Source organism: Trichomonas vaginalis, chromosome V (genome assembly GCF_026262505.1).
Source record: "Trichomonas vaginalis G3 chromosome V, whole genome shotgun sequence".
In the NCBI taxonomy this organism is placed as follows: domain Eukaryota; phylum Parabasalia; order Trichomonadida; family Trichomonadidae; genus Trichomonas; species Trichomonas vaginalis.
Window position 1 is genome coordinate 27,780,247 of NC_067207.1, and position 21,386 is coordinate 27,801,632.

General features: G+C 33.3%; 12 protein-coding genes and 4 pseudogenes across 16 annotated transcripts, besides 2 other annotated features; 5 read left to right on the forward strand and 11 right to left on the reverse strand.

Moving 5' to 3' along the window:
• The first annotated feature begins 952 nt into the window (after positions 1-952).
• Positions 953-2,833: a mobile genetic element.
• On the forward strand, positions 1,988-2,779 carry TVAGG3_0414650 (MULE transposase domain-containing protein; the record flags this gene model as incomplete). Its single annotated transcript, XM_001315433.2, has 1 exon — positions 1,988-2,779. The coding sequence occupies one exon, from the start codon at positions 1,988-1,990 to the stop codon at positions 2,777-2,779; it is 792 nt and encodes a 263-aa protein (XP_001315468.2).
• Positions 2,834-3,525: 692 nt separating the features above from the next.
• Positions 3,526-21,386: part of a mobile genetic element that runs on past the window's edge.
• TVAGG3_0414670 (uncharacterized protein) lies at positions 4,486-4,926 on the reverse strand (the record flags this gene model as incomplete). The annotated part of the gene is made up of 1 exon (XM_001315431.1): positions 4,486-4,926. One exon carries the CDS (start codon positions 4,924-4,926, stop codon positions 4,486-4,488), a length of 441 nt encoding a protein of 146 aa, XP_001315466.1.
• TVAGG3_0414680 (uncharacterized protein) lies at positions 4,957-6,531 on the reverse strand (the record flags this gene model as incomplete). The annotated part of the gene is made up of 1 exon (XM_051233206.1): positions 4,957-6,531. The coding sequence occupies one exon, from the start codon at positions 6,529-6,531 to the stop codon at positions 4,957-4,959; it is 1,575 nt and encodes a 524-aa protein (XP_051102936.1).
• TVAGG3_0414690 (uncharacterized protein) lies at positions 7,037-7,288 on the forward strand (the record flags this gene model as incomplete). The annotated part of the gene is made up of 1 exon (XM_051233207.1): positions 7,037-7,288. The coding sequence occupies one exon, from the start codon at positions 7,037-7,039 to the stop codon at positions 7,286-7,288; it is 252 nt and encodes an 83-aa protein (XP_051102937.1).
• TVAGG3_0414700 lies at positions 7,313-8,168 on the forward strand (annotated as a pseudogene). The gene has a single exon. A coding segment is annotated over exon 1 (856 nt).
• TVAGG3_0414710 lies at positions 8,252-9,354 on the reverse strand (annotated as a pseudogene). Its single transcript has one exon. A coding segment is annotated over exon 1 (1,103 nt).
• Positions 10,640-11,755, reverse strand: TVAGG3_0414720 (annotated as a pseudogene). Its single transcript has one exon. A coding segment is annotated over exon 1 (1,116 nt).
• Positions 12,118-12,591, forward strand: TVAGG3_0414730 (uncharacterized protein; the record flags this gene model as incomplete). The annotated part of the gene is made up of 1 exon (XM_051233208.1): positions 12,118-12,591. One exon carries the CDS (start codon positions 12,118-12,120, stop codon positions 12,589-12,591), a length of 474 nt encoding a protein of 157 aa, XP_051102938.1.
• Positions 13,047-13,650, reverse strand: TVAGG3_0414740 (KilA, N-terminal/APSES-type HTH, DNA-binding family; the record flags this gene model as incomplete). Its single annotated transcript, XM_051233209.1, has 1 exon — positions 13,047-13,650. A coding segment is annotated over one exon (604 nt), but the record flags the coding sequence as incomplete, so codon positions are not given.
• TVAGG3_0414750 (organellar and viral DNA polymerase type B) lies at positions 13,941-14,485 on the reverse strand (the record flags this gene model as incomplete). The annotated part of the gene is made up of 1 exon (XM_051233210.1): positions 13,941-14,485. A coding segment is annotated over one exon (545 nt), but the record flags the coding sequence as incomplete, so codon positions are not given.
• TVAGG3_0414760 (organellar and viral DNA polymerase type B) lies at positions 14,650-14,985 on the reverse strand (the record flags this gene model as incomplete). Its single annotated transcript, XM_051233211.1, has 1 exon — positions 14,650-14,985. One exon carries the CDS (start codon positions 14,983-14,985, stop codon positions 14,650-14,652), a length of 336 nt encoding a protein of 111 aa, XP_051102941.1.
• TVAGG3_0414770 (uncharacterized protein) lies at positions 15,846-16,112 on the reverse strand (the record flags this gene model as incomplete). Its single annotated transcript, XM_051233212.1, has 1 exon — positions 15,846-16,112. A coding segment is annotated over one exon (267 nt), but the record flags the coding sequence as incomplete, so codon positions are not given.
• TVAGG3_0414780 (integrase core domain containing protein family) lies at positions 16,585-16,931 on the reverse strand (the record flags this gene model as incomplete). The annotated part of the gene is made up of 1 exon (XM_051233213.1): positions 16,585-16,931. A coding segment is annotated over one exon (347 nt), but the record flags the coding sequence as incomplete, so codon positions are not given.
• On the reverse strand, positions 17,205-18,199 carry TVAGG3_0414790 (annotated as a pseudogene). Its single transcript has one exon. A coding segment is annotated over exon 1 (995 nt).
• TVAGG3_0414800 (uncharacterized protein) lies at positions 18,838-19,690 on the reverse strand (the record flags this gene model as incomplete). Its single annotated transcript, XM_051233214.1, has 1 exon — positions 18,838-19,690. A coding segment is annotated over one exon (853 nt), but the record flags the coding sequence as incomplete, so codon positions are not given.
• Positions 20,554-20,979, forward strand: TVAGG3_0414810 (uncharacterized protein; the record flags this gene model as incomplete). The annotated part of the gene is made up of 1 exon (XM_051233215.1): positions 20,554-20,979. The coding sequence occupies one exon, from the start codon at positions 20,554-20,556 to the stop codon at positions 20,977-20,979; it is 426 nt and encodes a 141-aa protein (XP_051102945.1).

Consider the following 21,386-nt stretch of genomic DNA (forward strand, 5'->3'; position numbering starts at 1 on the left):
TGTTGTGATAGTAGGTAAACGTATTCTTATCGATATTAATAAAAATATTTTTACGAAAATCTGAACCAATTACAGAGTTATTCATAAAGTTTATGATAACTGTAATTACTTCATCTTTGTTTTATATTTGAATAAACAATTTAATTTAATTTGCATAATTTTTTTTAGTTGAAAAACAGGAAACTTATTTGAGTTTGTATTATTTTTATCGTTCAATTCATTGTATATGTGAGTGATCCAGATATTTAAGATATTTAGAAAAAATTTATTAATTTGATTAACAAATTTTAATCAAAATAGCAAAAATCTATTTGATAGCTGTAAGCAAACAATAATTTTTATTTCAAGCAAAATCAATTATTTTCATCTAAACGTATAAAATTGTCAATTTTATGAGAATAAATTTAAAATCTCATGAAATATAAAGGAGAGTAATATTTTTCAATTTTCTTTTTTTCTTTGTCTCAAATATTTTCTGTTGGGAATTTTCTTGTTATCAAAAAATAATTTTAATATTTGTTTATTTCATTACATACAATAAAATTTTAAAAACTCTATTTGTTCACAAGAAAATTTTTTCCCTTCATATGAAGAAACATTTTGTTCTCCATTTGATGCTGAGTCTAAATCTCGATTTTTGATTTTTCTTCTTTCCAAATTTCTTTTTTCCAAATTAGAAGTTTAATTCAAATTTTCAATAGTTTATATATTTTCTCAAACCGTCTTAGATTTTCTCAATTTTTAGGGATTTTCTCTCAAAATACAAAAATAGTAATATCAATACATGTGTCTAATATACTTTAAAACCATCGTGATAAAATTCAAAAACGAAGAGTTCTTCTCTCCAAATTTTTTTCAAAATCAAAAAAATGAGATAAAAAAGTACGTTTGGAAAATTCATTTTTAGCATTTTAGGAATTTTCTCACTTTTCTTCCAAATTGACATCCTTAATTATAACAAATTTCCTCAAACTATCTGTATGTCATTCAATTCCCGGCCACTACATTCAATGATGGACCATTTCCTTCAAATTTTGAAATACCTTATTCAATTTGTTGTATGGAGCCCGTGATATTCAACACTATGGAGCTCCTCCAGTTTGGTATCCAAGAAGAGATAAAAGCTAGCATGGGCTACTCTCAAAAATGCAGGAAAGAATACTCCACGATCGAATACAAATGTAAGTATCCACAATGTCAAGCTAAATTCAAAGTCCGGATAATAGATCAAGATAAATATGAACTACTAATCCACTCTGACTCTCATGATCATTCTGCACCTCCGAAATCAACAAAAACAATATCCTCATTATTTGTCAGAAATTATCTTAAACATTACTTTGAAAACAATATGAATCATGCTACAGCTCAACTTAAGTGTTTCCAAGACTTAAATATTTCATATACAGACGAAGAGTTACTTTCAATATTTGCACAAGGTCCAGATGCATTACGTAAATTTGCTCAAAGAGCTGAAATTGTTTCCAAACGCTTTAGTTCGGATGAAAAAGTTTCTTTAGCTATCTTTGTCGAATCTGTTCAAGAAAGTTGTCCAGAAGATTTAATTGAATTTATCTCTGAGCCGGGAAAACTAGTTTTTTTATATGCACCTTTCGAAGCGAAGGCCCTTGGTCACCAAATTTCTACGTTTCACATCGATTCAACGTATAAACTTCTAAGGGCTAACATTCCATTATATGCACTCACAGGAAAAACAGAACATACTATTGTTTTTCCTTTTTTGTATTTCTTTATTTCTCCTGACACAAGCGAAAATATTCAATATTGTGTTTGTCGTTATTTTCAATATATTAATAGAGAACCCGAGATGATAAGTATGGACTGCGCCCCACAAATAGCCGAGGCAATTGAGCGAGGTATTCCAAACTGTCATATTCTTTGGTGTGGCGTGCATGTCCTTCGCGCCATATTAAGAAAAGCGGATAAGTTTAAATCACGAGACAATTTTGAAGAATTTTATAATCTAATGAAATTATTAGTATTCGATACTAAAGAAGAATCTCCCGAGGAAGAACAGAACCAAGAAGAAGAAAATCCTAGAGAGGAACCAGCTCAATCTCACTTACTTCAAGCAGAAGAAATTGAAGAAGAGGAACAATATGAAGAAGAATTCATCGAAAATGAATTTCAACCTTCTCAAATCTTTTTACCACGAGAATCTTCTGATGATCCAAACGATTCTGAATTTATTCCAGAAGAAGAAACGTTTGAAACAAGTGAAGAAGTTCCAGAGCACCTCACTCAAGAAGAAGCTGCAGACCTAGATGCAGTTTATGATCGAATTCTTGAAATTCTTTCCACTGAACCGAAAGCCCAAAAGTACTTCGATAGGCAATGGAGGCATCATTTAGATCGTTGGAATAAGCGCTATCGCAACGGAGGTGACGCGACTAATAACGTCAGTGAGTCACATTTCAAAGTTCTCAAGCATTCTTATTTCCCAGAGAGAAGGAATATTCGATTAGACGATTTTGTTGTTGAATTATACACAACGGTTGTTCCAGCATTATTGATTAAATTTAAAGTTCAATTAATCAATAGTGATAAAGTTGTTCGTATATTACGAAAAGCTAATGACCATGAACAAATATTGGAAAACAAAAAAGTCGAATGTTTGAAAATGCTTGAAGCAATATATTCAAGTTTGCAACAAGGATCAATAGATTCAAATCTTGTTTATTGTACTTTAAAGGTACTTTTAAAAAAAGAAACAATTAATGTAAAAGATTCAAATAATTTTTTATTATTATTTTATTAATTTTTTAAAATAAGGTTAATAAAAAAGTGACACTGGATAGTTTGTCCCACACTCTAATATTTACTGCAACTCTAACTGAGATTAATTTATTGATGAGTGTATATACTAATGATACAAAGCTCGGCCCAAAATACAAAGCCAAGCAATTGATAGGATCGGTGAAAATTCCACGTGCTTTTTTTTTTCAAAAAATTTCTATCGTAAACATGCCCCTTTTATAAAATGTTATAAGCTTCTTTTTATAGTACCAATGTCATTTTGAGAACTTTTCAAATTGCGTTATAGAAGTCATCGTTTCATCTTACTACAATTAGTATCTCAAGTAAATTAGTAATTTCAATTTGAAATCAATAACATCAAAAACATTTTTGTTATAGTGCCGATCAAAACAGAGAAAAACGGAAATTGCCATCAGTTATGTTTCCTTTGAAAAATTATATAATTGATCTCCATAGAACAATTCTTGCGACAAACTTTCAAAGTTAATCATTAGAAAAATTGAAATTAGTCATATATTAAATCGCATTTATTTTAGAAGACTGTCAAATATCATACAATATAAATCAAGCAACAATATTATTTTTTGGTTTAACCACATATTTATATCAATTTTCTGAGAGGACAATTTCTTTATTTTTGCCACTGAAAAATCAAAGAACATATATATGACATTCTGATAAAGAAATCTTTTTTCCGATTCAACAATGAGTAATTTTCAGAAAAAGCATTTTAGATTCAATTAGAGGAGTTAGTAAACATATCATGGGTACGGAGGCACTGCGCGCCTCCTTACCCATTATATGTGAATTTGACACTTTACAAAACCGTTAACGTATATTTTTCAAATCAAAAGCAAACACCCACTTAACCTTAAATATTTATAAAACCGCCAACCACTTCACTAACGAACTCACTAATGTAAAAAATAAACGTTCTCACTATCGTTCTCACTAACGACTTCACTAATGTTCTCATAAATTTTCCTCAATATCTTCATCATCAGTGTTAACCCTATTGTAGTCATACTTGAAGCCATAAACTTTCTCTAACTTCTTAACGTACAATTTACATAACTTACCTTCGTCATCGTATGGTTTAATGATATAACTATTTCTATCTTTATACACAGTCAATGAAAAGTCAACTGGTCTCGGATGTATTTGAAAGAACATGTTATGCTCAGGAAGGAAGAATAAATGTTTAAATGTATGTTTGTTATATTTTTCGATTTGTATGAGTTGCTTTTGTTCTGTCATTTACATCCAAATAAAAATTTTCAGTAAAATAAAAAATAAACTTAAAAATTAATGATATCACCACCCTCACACGTATGAAAACATAGCACAAAAATAAATTTAGGTGAAGTGGTGAGATCTCACCTCTTTTTTCACCTGTTTTTTCACCCTGTTGAATTCATTGCTTTATAACTCTCTTCCTTTCTCCAACTCTTCTAACTTCTTCTTAAGTTCAGCAATGTTGTCCTCATGAAGTTTAATCTTTCTCAAAATTCCTTCTTTATCTAATGGTTGCTTTATCTTTCTAAACTGAACTCTACCATCCTTCATAGTATGAATGTAAAAACCTTCTGGAATAGTTCCTGATTTAATGTATTCTACCAAAAACTTTTGTTTCATTGCTTCAGTGACTTTATTTGTCATTTCAATCAAATAAAAATTTTAATATTAAATAAAAATAACGTTATTTTTTCAGTAAGGAAACGCAGGAGTTTTACGATTTATTTGAGGAGTAGGTTCTGGTTTAAATGTTGGAGTCGGTTTAGGAGTTGACTTTTGAACAGGAGTTTGTACTTCCATAGGTTCAGGAGTCATTGAAGGTTTTGCTTGTGAAGGTGTTGGAGTTTGTTTAACTTCAGCTACTTCAGTATTATTTACAACATTTGCTTTATTTCTTTTCAACATCATAACTGCTCCTGCTGTAGCTAGCAAACCTAGTGGGAGACCATATTTTATATAAGGACTTGACCAAATGCTATTTTTGACAGGAGCTGGTGGAACACCTAACCTTGGTGAGACTGCTCTTTGCCATTGTGCAGCTCGTAAGAAATATTCAATAGGTGCTCCATAATCGTTTGGTAAAGTTTGTTTCATAGATGGTGAAGGTTCACGAGAGCTTGATGAAGAACTCATTTATAAGCTTTAAAAATAAACGTTCATCCTTTATTCCTCACTGTCGTCCGTAGCTAAGTTATAGTCATCTAATCTTATTATTGGGATTCCATTAGCACGCACCTGAATGGCAAAGCAACAATCCCTCATAAATCCAATAAGTGGCTTTGGTACATTTTCAGTTGCTAGTTCAATAGGTCCTTTAACAGACAATTTGTATGTTATTGGAGCAGTAGATGTTTGACCTTGCTGGAAGCAAAAGTCCACTTCTGTTGGAAAACCACATAAGAAATGTGTGTTGTCATAGCTATCCCATTTATGTTCCACACTACCATCATCCACCAATGACCTCATAACATCTTCATTAAATCCTATCATATCATTGTTTGTATTGCAAGCGTTCGCAACCATTTCATAAAATACAGGTCCATATGATTTTTCAGGTTCTGCAGGCATATTTCCATAAGCTCCCATGGAAAGCTGAAGATATTTAAACTTAGGGTTCTCAAAATTAACATAATAGTTGTCTTTCTTTCTAAATAGTGCCCAAATACTTTTAACATTAATAGGCGTATAAGCTGCTGTAAATGTTGCACTTGAACTATCTGTATTCTTTGAGAATGAACCGTCCATAGGAATCCAATCCATAACTTTAACAGGAAAACATAAAGCCTCGTTTGTATAATGTTCTACAAGTTCTGTATAAATGTTAGGGTCTAAAGAGAATGACTTTGGATGAATGAAACATTCATTAAAATCCATCTTTGTTCGAAATAGTTGCTGGGTTACAGTTGTAATAGTAACTGTTCCACTAGCTTCTACTGCCTTCGTTATCATAGTGAATGGTTCATTCCATGGAACAAATTTATTTGTCGGTGGATTTGAATCTGAAGCAAATGCAACTTTAAGAGTTGGATTGAAAGCAATGATATCATTTACAGATATAGATGTGCATTGTAAGGCGTCGCTACTGAACTTTACTTTAAGCTGAATGTTTCCTGCAAAAGCTGGAATAAATCGAATAGCTTCTAATGGAAGGAATCTTCTAACAGGAATTCTTAAACGAAGCTTAAAATCAAATGATTTTCCTGCTGTAATTGGACCACTAACAATTTGTCCTGTTCTGCATGTTCCCGAATGACTCCATACATCTTCATGTCGAGTCTTTGAGAAAACATCTACTTTCTTTATTTGTTCGGTAGTTTGTGAGTTTGAAGTTATATATGCTTCTTCTCTTGCGTTGTCTTGAGAATATACGATACGACCATTTGCAAGGATTTGATATCCAGCAACTGCATAGAAAGCGTCATCGAAACCAATCCAAAATCCTGGTGGGTTTGTTTTATTGGAACCTGAACCAATTTCTTTATCTACAATAAATTGACCTTCCATTTTATACGTAATGAATGTATTGTAAAGGTCCAACATATTTTCACCAGGAGGTGAGAGATTGAATGTTACCCATGTGTTATCTTTAGCAGTTCCAGGTTGTGATGGAATCTTTGCGTCAGAATATTTTCTATTAGTGTCACCAATTTGAACTGCATTGTCTATGATATCGAAATATGAGCGAATCTGATGAATATGCTCTGCTGGAGTAAATTCGTTTAGCTGTTCGTTCTGCATGTATTTACTTCAGATAAAAATATCTATTTACTTCATTATTCTCACTCTTCTTCTTGGCATTCGTGGTGGAAGTTGTTTCTTGACATTTTCAATGAACTGTACATTCTCTTTTGTCTCAACTTCTTTCACTGGTGGGTCAGGGTTCTTTGACTCGGTTTGTTTTTCAATGAAATTCACGAACTTTGCAATAAGCTCTTGGTTCGTTATTGAAAGTACATCTGGCTTCTTTTCTTCTGGTTCTATTGACTTTTCAGTTTGAACAGAAGGTTTTATATGGGCTTCGTGGACTTCACCCTTGCCATACACCTTAATGTTGTCGCTCTGCTGTCGCTAATGGAACCTTTCTTTTTCTTACGTATATTTTACCATCTTTACTCTGACTTACGTAATAGAAAGGATGTTGTATTCCTCTTGCGTCATTTAATATAATAGACTCTCGCTCTGATTTTGACAAGCTCATTTTACATCGGTTAAAGTTTTAATTTTGTTTTTTATCTGCAGTCAAATGACTCAGACAAGCCCTACGGACAAGACCCAAGGGGTCATAGATGTTGAAGCATTGAAGAAAGAAATTCGTGAGCAAATTTTATCCGAACTGAAGGAACAAAAACAAGAACAAAAGCCAGAGAGACCAAAGAGAAAACTTAGTGAAAAACAACTTGCTGCATTAGCTGCTGGAAGACAAAAGAACCCACGTTTGCTGGCGAAGAAAGCTAGAGAAGAAGCTGAAGCAAAAGCAAAAGCAAAGAAAGAGTAAATGGTTTATTTTTATCCGAATTAAATGTATAGACAAATACCTTTATCTGTTGCGTTCAGTAGTGAAAACCCTGACGTCAAAATAAAGGGGAACAGAGTAACGTTTAAGTTTCCAACAGACTGGATTGTGAACATAAATGAAGAGAAGTACATTGGCATAACATCTATGTATATAACACGTGCTTTCAGAAAGATTAACTTTATACTTCAAGTCGAGATAGAAAATGACGAACAGTCTTTAAGCGCCCAAAACATTCACATATACAAATACTTTAAAGACGATACAACATTGCAACAATGTATGATTTCATTTAATGAGATGTTCGAAAAAAAGTTTAACATTGAAGTACAAACTTTACAGCCTTTACGTGAGTTTCTTGCACAACTGAAAGAAGAAGGTAGTCAGCCACAACTTATAGACTTTCATTACGAGTTTAATGAAAATGAAGATGGAACCCATGACTGTCAGTTTGTTATATATTCACCATTCAATGAAGTCGCTAAAGAGAAAGAAAATCCATTACGTATAAGATTTCAAATCTCTGAACCAAGTGATGATTTCAAGAATGTTTTCAATTATGATGCAATGCTTCCGAGGAAAAATGAATTTTCCGAAATTAGATTTCCAGGTATTTGGGATAGAAAGCAAGCTATATTATATTCAAACTTAAGTAAGGGAGTTGAAAATGAGTTCATTGGTCATACAAGAACTTCACCACTCCTAACCCTAAATACTATAAATTAACTGGCTTCAATCGTGAGTTTTGGATAGACATGTTCTCCACTCATGACCATAATAAGCACCTGTTTTGCTACCTCCAGACCATAAGGACTGTCTCTACATTGAAGCACAACTCTTAAACTCTACCATCGCAGTATTGTAAATGACCACATGGGCTTCGCCCTTGCCGCTAGCGGCTTATTTTTATCACGAATGCCTCATTGCTGACAAAAATAAATGACCTCAGAACTTCAACTTACGAATAAAGCTTGTTTTAGTCGTTATTGAGAAGTTAAACTTCTCTTCAAAGCAAGGTTGACATGACTTACATAAGTCAAATCCAATCTCTTGACCGTCATAAAGTGCTATAAACTTCATAAACTGAACTCAGAGTCTTTGTCATATGTTCCTTGCGGAACCATTAAACCTTTATCTTCATCATAGAAACACTGAACAGAGTCAGGAAACATTTCATTAGCGGTTAAAGCAATAACATCTTGCTTCACGCCTTTCATTCTGCAGTGAAATGCAACTTCATTTAAATCATTCGTGAGTAAGTCTATGTAAGTCTTCTTTCCACAAAATATTGACTTGTATGCTAAACTTTGTTTTCCAGGTGTGATTTCTGCAAAGTCGCTATGAAATTGACCAAGGTTTTTACCAATGAGAACTCTTCCATAACGTTTCTCAAACTCTTCAGCTAAACGAGGGATATCTTCATTGTAGAGATGCATACTGTCCGTATCGCTATAAAAGATGTCCATTCCTAAGTCCTCAGCAGTACAGAATACTTCACACATTATTCTCTTCGACATAGACAGAATGTTAACACCAAGTGGACAGAAGTTAAAGTGTCTGCAAATGCTTTTCGTTAGCTTGAAAATAGTTTTATCTGAACCATCCAAACCTTCGAACTTCACTATATGGTTGTAGTTTCTGATGGCATATCTTATAGCATCTTTGTCATTTACTATGGTTATTTTTGACTCAATAGGAGATAGAATAGTTTTGCCATAAATACTGTTCAGAATGAGCTTTATATTTTCTTGCAAAGGATTTCCTTCTTTCTTATACTTTAACCTTAACTCAAACAACTTCTTTACTTCATCTCTTATTCTAATATCTCTGTTTCCATCGTAATAGTATCCTTGCAACACTTCACATTTGACACCTTGATATTTTATGAGGTCTTGTAATGTTATATGGTCAACATACATTAAACAGCAAGTGTTTGAACTTCTGGGAACGTTAAGTTCTGGATTTAGTTCAGGGTCACAAACTATTAAAGGAAAGTGTCTATGTATTCCAATCTCTGTTATCTTAATGAGAACAAAGAAGCCAGACATAAACTTTTCACCAATGGGTTCCTTTTGGTCGTCATCGAATAAATGTCTCATGAGATACTCTGTGCTTAACATTTCTTTCTTCATAACCTTTGGAATACCTTCTAAAGTATAAAGTCTTGCTATAGCTGATGGATATAATGAAACAGCGTCGAAATCAGCAATGAGTTTCTTTTCGCTCTTTTGTTTAATGTTATCTGACAGCATACATCTTCCACCTTGAATACAGCGTGAAATAAATTCTCTTGGTTTATTTGAGAGGTCATATAAATTTCCATTCGGGAAGTACACTCTGTTCTCAAATAATTTGTTAGCAATTGAACAAATACTAACGTAGTCATAAACGTTTAAATCAAATTCTTTCAATATGTCATTGCGGAACTTAACAAAACCTTCTCTTAAAATTCTTACATCTTGTTTGCAATAAAATGTGCTATACTTTTCTAAGTCGAAGTGGTTCTCATCTATTCTGCAACCTTTGATGGAATCTATGTTTTTCATGAATGTATCTGCATCCCGGATAAACTTACATGCTTCAGAAATGACACCAGTTCTGTTGTCATTTGCTAACAAAACACTGCTGTAGTAGTTGTATGGAAATACTTCTTTCGGTCCTGTTTGTAAGTTAAACATAGCAGGAAATAGTTTAAGCTTCTTATTTATAACACTGTAAGAGTCTTTTATAATAATTGCCCTTCCTTTATATAAGCCAGTTATTTGCATTGTTCGTGAACCTTTAATGATGGGAGTTCCTTTCACTTCTGTCATGTGTCTTAAGATGAAGTTTATATCATAACTGAGGTTATGGAAATATATTAAACTCTTGTCAGGAAGTCGTTCCAAAAATTCTGTTGCACAGTTCTGACCCCAAATGCTTTCACTCACTGAACCATCTTCACTGTCGTAACAGATGTTAAAAGCTTTATGAAAGCCATCGGTACTGCACTCAAAGTCAGCAAAGAAAACGTGCTCAGGAATGAACTTGCACTTATTTTTATTTACTTCTTTTGACTCGGCTTTCTTCTTCAGTTGTACACAATACTTTGGAGCATATGTCAAATCTTTAAATGGTGCAAGGTTCTGTTTATATAAGTCAGTCGTATATGTGAAAAGTTCTCCATAAGAAATAGGTTCGAAATATTTGCACTCCCACAATGTTTTCATAACATCCCATAACGGTGTTGTTCTATCATAACGAACTACATATTTATCTTCTCTCTTTGTATAAATCTTCATTTGTTTCTCAATGTTCATTCCACCACAAGCTTTGAGAATTTCTTTGTAATTTCTGACGAAATATGTTGTCATTGGTAATCTTTCATTTAGCATGTAGTGGTCTTCAACAAGAAGTAAGTCAATAGTTCTAACAGTTTCACATTCTTTTGGTATGTATCTCTTTATTTCATTATGTCTTGAGTCATTGAAATAACCAATGGTAACATTAAATGCTATACCTGTTGCGTCAGAAATTTCTTGTACTTTACTTTGAGGAAAGTCTCTAACACGAATGACTTCTCTCATGTGGTCAATAGTTTCTTCATCTACTCCAGCCTGAATGCAAGCATAAACGAAACAATTGTCTTCTGTCATAAGTGCTGCAGTTCTTTTGTTCAATTCATTGAAGATTTGGTAGCGCTCAAGATTTATAGGTAATGTGCAAAGATACTTCCAGAACTGACCGCTTCTCTTCTTATAAAACTTCTTTTCACCATTATCTTTCCAAAAGCTTTCTATAAGTGCTGGGTTTCCTGTTTGCTTAAGAGCTTCCAAAATGGCTTTCTGGTCATTTGTCAGTGTGCTTTCATCTCTATATGGTCTCTTTTTTGGTTTGCCTTTCTTTACATCTGACATCGTTAAGCCTTCATATTCTGTTAAATCATACATCTTTATTTCGGTAAGATTCTTTATGTTTGTCAAGAAGAGAAGTCATAGTGCATTTCAACAATACCTGCAGCATTTGCTTCTATCTCTGATATAAAGTTCTCCTTCAAGAGCTGATGTAGTAATGTTCCAATATTATTGAGGTTTAACGTAGAACATTCATACTTTCCACCAAGTTTATAACATACCATCCATCTTTGTTGGGAGTTTATTTTAATCTTCTCTAAGAGTCTCATGAAAACCTTACCGAAATGTTTGTGTAAGTAGTCTCTGTTTGGTTCATCTAAAGCTTCGATGTTAAAGTCAATGAGTCTATTGCCTGACTTCACATTTCTCTTCCTATTCTCTTCATCTTTCTTTAACCATCTCTCACCTTCTTTTGGTTTGTCGTCAATGGAACGAATGACATCGTTAGCTTTGCGAACTTGTTCTATAGCACTTTAAACATCTCTCTTCTCTGTTGTTTCAGTGTGTCGTCTCTTCTTCTTGTTTCACCAACGTTTGCATTTGTTATGTCAAACATTTCTCTTCTTACTTCATGAGGTACTGAACGTCTATGATATAAGTCAATAGCAATGTCATTTAAAGGAAATGCTCTTGCATGGACTTCGTCCTCGCCGCGTTGCGGCTTTATGAACTCATGAATTCTATCATAACTTATTGCACCATTATAGTCATTGAGGATGTCAGCGAGTGCTTTTTTGTTTGTTGCGTAATGTTTTGCTACTTCTATGTTAGCTTCTGTAAGAAGTTGTTTTATTTCCGAGTGTTCTAACTTAGACAACTTCCGATACATCTTTAGTAGGAAATAAAAAAATATTTTTGAAAAAATTAGATTAGATTTTTTAAAGTTATTTTTCAAAATAATTTAATATTTTTATTTTAATGAAACACATGCAAGATTGCAAGTTCTTTTCATACAATGCTCTCGCTACTGCCATCAAGAATGAGTTCAATAATGCTTCAAATGTTAATGTTATCTTTAACAAGAAGTTTGTGAAAGAATCTAAGTTTGGTCAGTATGTCAGACCATTAGCTATCGTCATTGACCGCAAACGTTATACTTCACAAGAGTTAGCAGTAGTTTTGAAACAAAAGAGTTTCTTCGTGAATGTCAAAGATACTCATTATACTGTTATAAAGAACTCTAATATTGACTTCTTCAGTATTGCTTTAAATCTTTCCGAACAGAAAGAATATAAGAAGGGTGAAACAAATGTGAAATATTATCCTTCATCTCTGAAGACAATAACGAACAAAGATGTTATACAGAAATTCTTACCAAAGGTTGAAGAAGCTTCTATTGACATTGACGAAGGAAGTGAAATGGTTGAAGAAATAGACCCTGAAGCTATTTAACCAAAAATATATTTTTGAATAACTGATGGTGTCACCACGTCACCACGTCACCATGTCACCAGGTTAATTAACTTCTTTTAAAAATGATGACAACATGACATTTTGACAACACAGCAGGATTAATGCAAAAATGAATGTTATCGTTAATGTTATCGTTAATGTTATCGTTTATGTTATCGTTAATGTTATCGTTAATGTTATCAGTGTCGAACATAATTGACGTAGGATTCATGACTTCTTCGTAAATGAGTGTAAATATAGCACAAAAATATATTTTAGGTGAAGAGGTGAGATCTCACCCGTTTTTTCACCTCATTCTCTTTTCGTTAATGTTGTCGTGACTTCTTCGTTAATGTTGCCGTGACTTCATTCTTCCTCTTTGAAGTTATCGAAATATTCTGTTATTTTTTCCTTCAGTAATGTTAAGTCTTCTTTGAATGTAAGTATTGTGCAACCTTTGATGTCATAGTGTGTTTGAGGAAGAGTATTTTTGACAATTTCCTTTATTTGCTCATTCGGTGTCATTGAAATCGGTAAGTTTTCACGATAGAACCAGTTTCTGTCATATTTATATATTTTAGCTAAGTCATAAAAGCTCTTGTTGTTTCTTCTGACTAAATGCAACATAACCATATCTTTATCTTCTTCTTTCTCCAATTCTTCAGTATATATCATATACCTATAACTCTTTTCCTTTCCTTTTGGTACTGAACGCGGTATTCTTTTCTGTATGCTTTTGTCTTTGGATTCAATGACTTCATCTTTTGCTTGAAGTTTCTTTTCCATCTCTCCGCGTTCTGCTTTATATAGTTCATCTAACATCATGAAAATATAACAAGCATAACGAGGTGAAGCCCACATTGCTACAGCGTTTACTAAACGTCTATGAACATAATAACCTTTCAAACCAGGAGCCAAATTCTTGCGATTTTCGTACGGAATCTCTTCTCTCGGTTTTCCGAGGGAAGCAATCATATGAGAAAATTCTTCTAAAAGTTCTTTTGTCTGTTGGTTTTCAAACCAATGATATGCTTGCTTTGTAGAACGAAGAGCATTCATTATACTTTGCATTTGGTACATGTCATCTTTGACTGAACGAATGAGTCTCAATTGTTTGTTATACTGTATGTATTCGTATTCTTCATTTATGGCTTCATGAACGATAGCAGTTGTTGTGTTCTCTGATGTTGACATTACTGTCTTTACATACAAGATAAAAAAATAAATAAAAATAAAACTAACTTTATTTTCTGACTTTCACAAAAGACCAAAAATAAACGCTTTACATGTATTTTTCAGCAACTTCGTCAAATAATTTTATAGCTTTATCTATCTCATCTACTTCAAACGTTTCTTTACCTTTCGTGGGAGCACCATACATTTTCTCAAAAACTTCAAGCAGTTCTGTTTCAGCAGCTCTCATATCATTAACGAACACAACCTTGACTCTATTGACTGTACTGTCATATCTTTGAGTTATATTATATGTTCTTCCTATCTGATATCTTTTTGTGTTGAAGTCCTTCGGTTTCTGAACGATGTAAAGTAAGCCTTCACTGCAACGTTCCGTATCGAATGAACCATATGTTATGAAGTTATATCCAACAACTGGGTCTAACCATAACAAAACTATTGGTATAAGACTTTTGTCTATAAGATATGCTCTTGTTCCATGAAATGCTACTGATATCATGAGCTCAGGATTTCTTGTCAAAATTTTCTGAGTAGAAGCAATTCTAACCCAGTCCTTTGTTTTCTTTCCAGAAGGTGTTATAATGTCTGACAAAGAATATTTGTTGTATTTCTTTGAGTATCTTACGTTTAAATCACCTATTCTAACCACTTTGGTGTCATTGTCTATCTTTCTAACTGTTTCAAACTCAATGTTTGTCATTACTGTCTTTACATACAAGATAAAAAAATAAATAAAAATAAAACTAACTTTATTTTTATCTTTTATGAAAATTCATGAAATTTGGTCATTTTTCAGCAAAAATAATGTTTAGGTGAAGAGGTGAGATCTCACCCGTTTTCTCACCTGTTTTCTCACCTGTTTTTTCACAAGCGTTTTACATGAATTGTACGATGTATATTTGAAATCCTAAACAGTTTCGTAGCTTCTATTTCTTCTTTTAGTACATCGAATGTTTTAATCATGCCGAAAGTTTCTTTATACTTCTTCTTGACGTCAGACAGAAGGAAATCTTCTGCTGTTGGATAGTTTTTATTAAGAAATGTCAACATATCCATTTTATCTTCTGCTGGCTTTTCTGCTTCTTTCTTTAAGTCTGCATAGTCGTTTCGCATTCTTTCTATCTCTTTGACTGAGTAGTTATATTTTCTTATTGCTGCTTTACATTTTGAACATTGCGGCATCGTTTTTGCGTTATACATTGAAATAAAACCAGCTAGAACAACTAAGGCGTCAATGGTTTTCTTTAACTCAAAAGCTGCTGGTTTTATCTGTTCATTCCATACTTTACCTCTTCTATCTTTATCTCTTATCTGCCATACACATTCTGCAATTAATGAAACAAAGTTATCGTATGTCTTAAATTCTTCGGATTTGTAAAGGTCAGAAATATTTTTATAAACCATGTCGCAATCTTTGTCCATAACTTTATGGTTACAATGATATCCTAGAAACTCATAGTTTACCTTTCGTATGAACTTCTTTATTTCTACTGAGTCAGTTGCTTTGACTTCAATTTCGTCAAATTCGGGAATGGTTAGTTTTTGTTGCTGAATTTCAGGTAGTTTAGGTAAATGGTCGATGAGGTCCTGCATGTCATAAAGATATTCTTCATTTTCTTCATCCTGTGCGGTACAGTCTAAATTACTTGTTAACAGTTCTTGCTTTATCTTCTGGATTTTTGTTTCGAAAGTATATGAAGAAGGAATGAAGTTTTTCATTTCTACTAACATTGACGTAGGATTCATAACTAACGAGTTTGGTGCTGTTGTGGACAGAGTCCTGCCGTTCGCGGCTTGAATTGCTGTTGTGCCGATTGTTGAAATCATATCTTTACATACAAAATAAAAAAATAAATAAAAATAAAACTAACTTTATTTTTCTGTCTTAAGGAAATTCATGAAAATTCATGAGGGTGAAAAAAGAGGTGAAAAAACGGGTGAGATCTCACCTCTTCACCTCAACATTATTTTTGGTGTAAATTTATGACAAAAATAAATGGTACCATTAATGATATCATGACTGTTCTCATTCATGTCTGATTTACATCTAATGAAAAAGTTTAGAAGAATTTTCTTATTCTTTCTGGCTTATTTTTGTCTTTCCAGTACTCCCGCTCTAATGGTCCCAGATGTGTTGTCTTTGACTCTCTCAAGTTCTTAGATGGTATAACATCTTCAACGCCTCCTTCATATCTTACTTTATAAGTGTCATCGTTTATGTTGTAGCCAAGTATTTCAATAACCACTCCTCGCTTTGCTTCGTCAATGGTTTCAGCAAGTTTGCCATTACTACTTTCGACTAATTTGTGACGAGGGTAAAACGCAATAGAGTCGTCAGCAGCTTTTATAAGATATCCATTACCTTGTGTAGAGTCTACGATATAATAGTTTCTACTTAACCTTAAACGTTTCTTTGTCAACGGTTTGTCGTCAAGAACTACACGAACTTTTGTACCAGGAATGAGGGTAAATTGTGTTGAATTTCTGATATTTTGTGTTTGGCTTCGTTTCTTTTGTATATACTTTTCTTCTTGTTGTTGTGTCATTGAATTTGGTGTATGTCCTGTTGTAGAATGTGTTGAGGAATTATATACTTCGAGAAAATGTTTCATTGTTTCTTCGGTAAAGTCTCGCTCTTGATTTAAATCTCTGAGCGTTCTTATGAAGCGGTTTATGATGCCGAGTATGTTATGGTTATGGTCTTCAGTAGTGTAGTGAGTTATGTTATGCTTAATGAGAAAATCTGTGATTTCATTGCTGAGGTATGCACTGTCTTGGTCTGATGTTAAAGTACTTGGGCTATGTTCTGCTACAAACTTTTGTAAAACTCTTAAAACTTCATGAGTTCCTTTATTTTTCATTGGATATGCATATGCTTTACGAGTGTTAACATTAATGAAGATGAGGAATGGTTTATGTCCTCCTTTTCTGCTTTGAATGAGAGTGTCAAATTGGTATGCGTCAGGAGTGTTGGAGTAAATTGGTAAAAAGTAGTCGTAAGGGTTTATTTTTGTTTGATGTACAACATTTTTGTCAAAGAACCTTTTCACTTCAGCTCTGTTAGTAAATCCCCAACTCTTTGCAGCTTCATTGAACTTCTTAAATGACCTCCATGGATGTTGTTCGAATACTTCTTTCAAGCTCATTTATGTAAAGTTAAAGATTTTATTCAAGGCTCAAGCGCGTTCAATGAACTCTATACCATGCGAATACAGTCATAAATGGTGGCATATAATCTTCACCCGAGCCTGTTGGATTTGTTGTGAAAGTGTGTGAATGATTTCCTGTGGTTCCACAGAAAATACCTGCGCTTGAATCTACTGGGTCGCTTGAAATATCATATCTATGCATTCCCTGTCTATCCGAACCTGCTGCAAGATTTGTATAACCTCTTTTTGTTATTGAATGTGAATGATTACCTGTTGTGTTTGTAGTTCCTGCATGAGTGTGCGCAGGTAAGTTTGCTTCTTTAATTTTCTTTGAGCCTCCTGTTTGCTTTGAAGAGTTAGCACAGTATAAGAATTTGTCTACAATCTGCTGCCACGTACCAAAACCCAGAACTGTTGCTGGATTTGTTGAGTTCATTGACATATAAATAGAACCAACAGGATATAATGTTTGAAGAATCTGAGCCTTCATTGTTTGAAGTTCATGTTTAACGTTTATAACTTTATTGCCATCTTCAATATTTATATTGTTTGTTATTAAACCATTAGGAAAAGTAGGAGGATAAATTCTTTGTTCTTGTACAGTTGCACCGTTTCTTCCTGTTTTTGTTACTATTTCGATGCATGCTTTAATTTCTTTAATCTTGATTGTTTGAAATTCTTCATGTGTATGGTTCTTGTCGGCTTTTCCATTAAGCGCAGCATTTACTTCCGACTTCTTTGCATAATTTCATCTACATAAGTTTTGTCGGCTTTCTTATCTAACATTGCTGGTAGTTCATATGCTTCAAAGTTTCTGGCATGATCTTCGATATTCCTGCAACTGTTATCTAAATTGTTTAGTGTATCTTTTACGCTTGTACTCGGATTCTCTAAAGGTGCACTTGAACCAAGGGTATAGTTCAATATTATGTCGTCTGCTCTAACAGTAGTGAAGGATTTATGTGTATGTTCTTTATCTGCTTTTTTATCTAACATTGCTGGTAGTTCATGTGTTTCAAAGTTTCTGACATGACCTTCGATATTCATACATTTGTTATTTAAGAGTTTAGTGTATCTTTTACGCTTGTACTTGGATTCTCTAAAGGTGCACTTGAACCGAGAGTATAGTTCAATATTACATCGTCTGCTCTAACAGTAGTGAAGGATTCGTTTGTATGGTTCTTGTCAGCTTTACTGTCTAATGTAGCTTGAAGTTCATTTATATCGGAGATGTTGTGTTTATGAGATTTCAAAACTTTGTTCATTGCTTCGAGTTCAACTTTGTCAGCTTTACTTTTAATAGCATCTTCAAACGTTATTTTTGACTTAACTCTCAAAGTAAATCTTGGTTCAACTAATACACCGTTAACATTGAAAGTAGAGGCATAAATTTCACCGGTATAACCAAATGATTCTGGTGCTTTAGCTACATCATACTGTACAGTACAGCTTATGTCATAACCTTTAGCACGAATGTATTTATATCTTCTTTCATTAACATTTTTTGTCTTCGCTTCATCACTTCGTGTTAAATATCCATGGTAGTCCGTTATAATCTGTTCGTCTGAAGTTATATAATGAACGTGGTTCTTGACTTTATCACTCAGAGCTAAAAGCTCATTTTTGTCTGCTTTTTCGGCTAATTTCTCATTAACATCATTCACTTCTAATTCAACTCTTCCGCCAGAACTCTTATTATCATTAATCTTTTTCATTAATTCGGTAATTACGTCATAAAGACTATATTCTGTTTTCGGTTTTGTAAATAATGAGTCAAAATTTCTTTTCATCATTACATCGCTGACATTAATGATATCACCAATTCCTTTTTCATTTATTCTCTTCATTAATTCTGCAATAATGACGAATATATAATCTGTTAATTTATTCTCTTCATCGAGGGTTATAGAATGTTTTGAAATTGAATCATTAACTCCTCTAAATAAATCAATAACTTCAGGATACACGTTTTTAATGTCTCGAATAACCCGACCAGTATCCTGTTGTTCATGTTCTTCGTTCCCGTCGTTACGTGGTTTTATATCTCTAACCATTATCAACGCAGCCATAACCGGAGGGTTTGTTGCTATCTGTTCGAAAATCCGTCCGTTATGTACGGTATATCTAAATAATTTCTTTGTGTTTGTTAAAACATTTGAAACAAGTCTTTTAAAACCATCTACAAAATTTCCTGTTTCACCTAATGTTCTTGCAGCATTTACAAGCTCACCCATTCCCGCTTTTGACCCCAAAAACGTCCATATTGCATTTATTTCACTCTGTATAGTTGTCCATTCAGCGAAACTAACACCCGCATTCGCTAAGCTGAAAATGAAATTCAGTGGATCGAACTTAATTCCACCTTCTTTTTCAATTTCAACGAACTCACTAACATGAGATTTTAAGTATTCTTTCGTTAAAATTGTTTTCCCCGATGTTATGTCATTAACGAAACTATCACCGTCAAAAGTTAACGAATTCAATTTCGTCGTTGATGCTTTTATTTCATACACCGCTTTATCAATAGTTTTTGGCTCACCTTCTTTAGAAGCATATGAAACATTAATGAATGAATTATATGTATTCGTGAATGAATTAAAATCAATGATTTTCATTAATGACGCCTTTAATGATTCATTTACTGTCGAATCCCTTAAAGTAATTAATGAACTGTCATTTATGAAAGGTACACTGCAAACCGTCGAGTTTGGATCAAATGCTGTAGTTGGTGCAGGAATATTAATGATATAAGTCATTAAATCATTAAGTGACGTAAATAATGTTGTCGTTTTTGATTTAATTTCTTTGGCATCTGTTATATACGGTAATTTTATTTCTGTAGTTTCTGAATTAAAGATATTCGCTAAAATGTTTTGTAAACTGTTTTGAACAGCTGTGTAAACCGTTGAATCCGGAACTCTTACGATTTCACCGTCCTTAATAAAAGGCATTGCACATGGTGTAGTGCTTGGTCAAATCTTTTTGGGTTATGATTCAACATATATTCTAATGCTTCATAAACAGACCTATATACGGTTGTATTATCTTTTTCAATAATTTCACCGTCCTTTATAAACGGCATAGTACATGGAGTTAAAATAGGGTCAAACTTTTCATAGTCCTTCCATGTTATGTATTTCTCAGTATTTCCATCAGTGATAACAATATATTTGTCAGTAAGTGTGAGAGAGTATTGACCAAAATATAAACGTTTAGCTCTGTCAGCTTCATACGCATATGCACTATACTCATATTTTAATGAGAATAAAATGTTGTTCTATTTGCAAAGTACAGACCCAAACGAATACGGGACAGTAAAGCTACAAACAAACTTAGGTCTACAGAATGAGGCGCTTGCATTCAGAATGGTTGACTTCAATACTATCGCTTCATTCGTTATAACAGATGCAACAGATTTCATGGAGATTGAAATAGATGGAAAGAAGCACGAAATAAGATTTCACAATAATGTAGAATATAAGATGGAAACATTAGCTGGAGTGTTAAATGCTCTCATAAATACTACATAAACAAGGATAACGAAGAAAACTTAATGAATGTTAAACTTATTGCAGGAGTTTTGAAGTTCAGTTATGTGAAGGAGTTTAAGATACCAAGAATGAGTCATAGAGTACAACTTCTTTTGGGTGCATACCATATGACATTTCCTTTGAAAAGTGTTGACAAAACGATTGAGATGAAATCTGTTCCATACGTATGTTATGGTAATTGTTTATACATTGAGTCTAAAATAGCTAATGTCACAGGCATTTCAGGAGTTAATAGTAAAGGTTCAGTAGAATATAAATCCTTCTGTTATGCAGTCAATTCAATGTTCATTCCAAACGTTCCTGTCATAGCAACTCATTTAGGTAAATGGGTTCGCATTAGTCCTCATAATTTGAAAGACATGCAATTCAGACTTGTTGACTTTCAAGGAGAGCCTGTAGAACTGAAGGCACTAGTGCGAATGACTGTTGAAGTTGACTTTTTAGATAATATTAAATGCAACAGCTTACAAGAGAACTCAGAGCTAAAAATATAAAGTATGAATGTTATATTTTAGGTCATGAACTTTGGTTGTTGCTGTTTGATGAAACAAATGAATTAGTTATGTCAGTCAAGAGAAACAGAAAAATATTGTGTTAGTGAAAACTGCACCAAGTCAATAAGATTAGGTTTGCATTATGAAGATGAGTTCGATACTGTTGAAGAAGTTTTGGATAGATATTACAAATTGCTAACTTGAAATTTTTTTGACTGACGGCGCAAAGCGCCAAGATGGACTCAAAGAGCCCTCCTGACTGCTTTAATTTACTAAAACATATTTCAAGCAAAGTTTATATTTCTGTTGAAAGTTTTGTATACTCGTTCGAATATTTATACTTAAACTCAACTCCTGTAGTTCCTGGTGTTTCAATGATGCGGATGTTACCTATTTTCATGAATGGT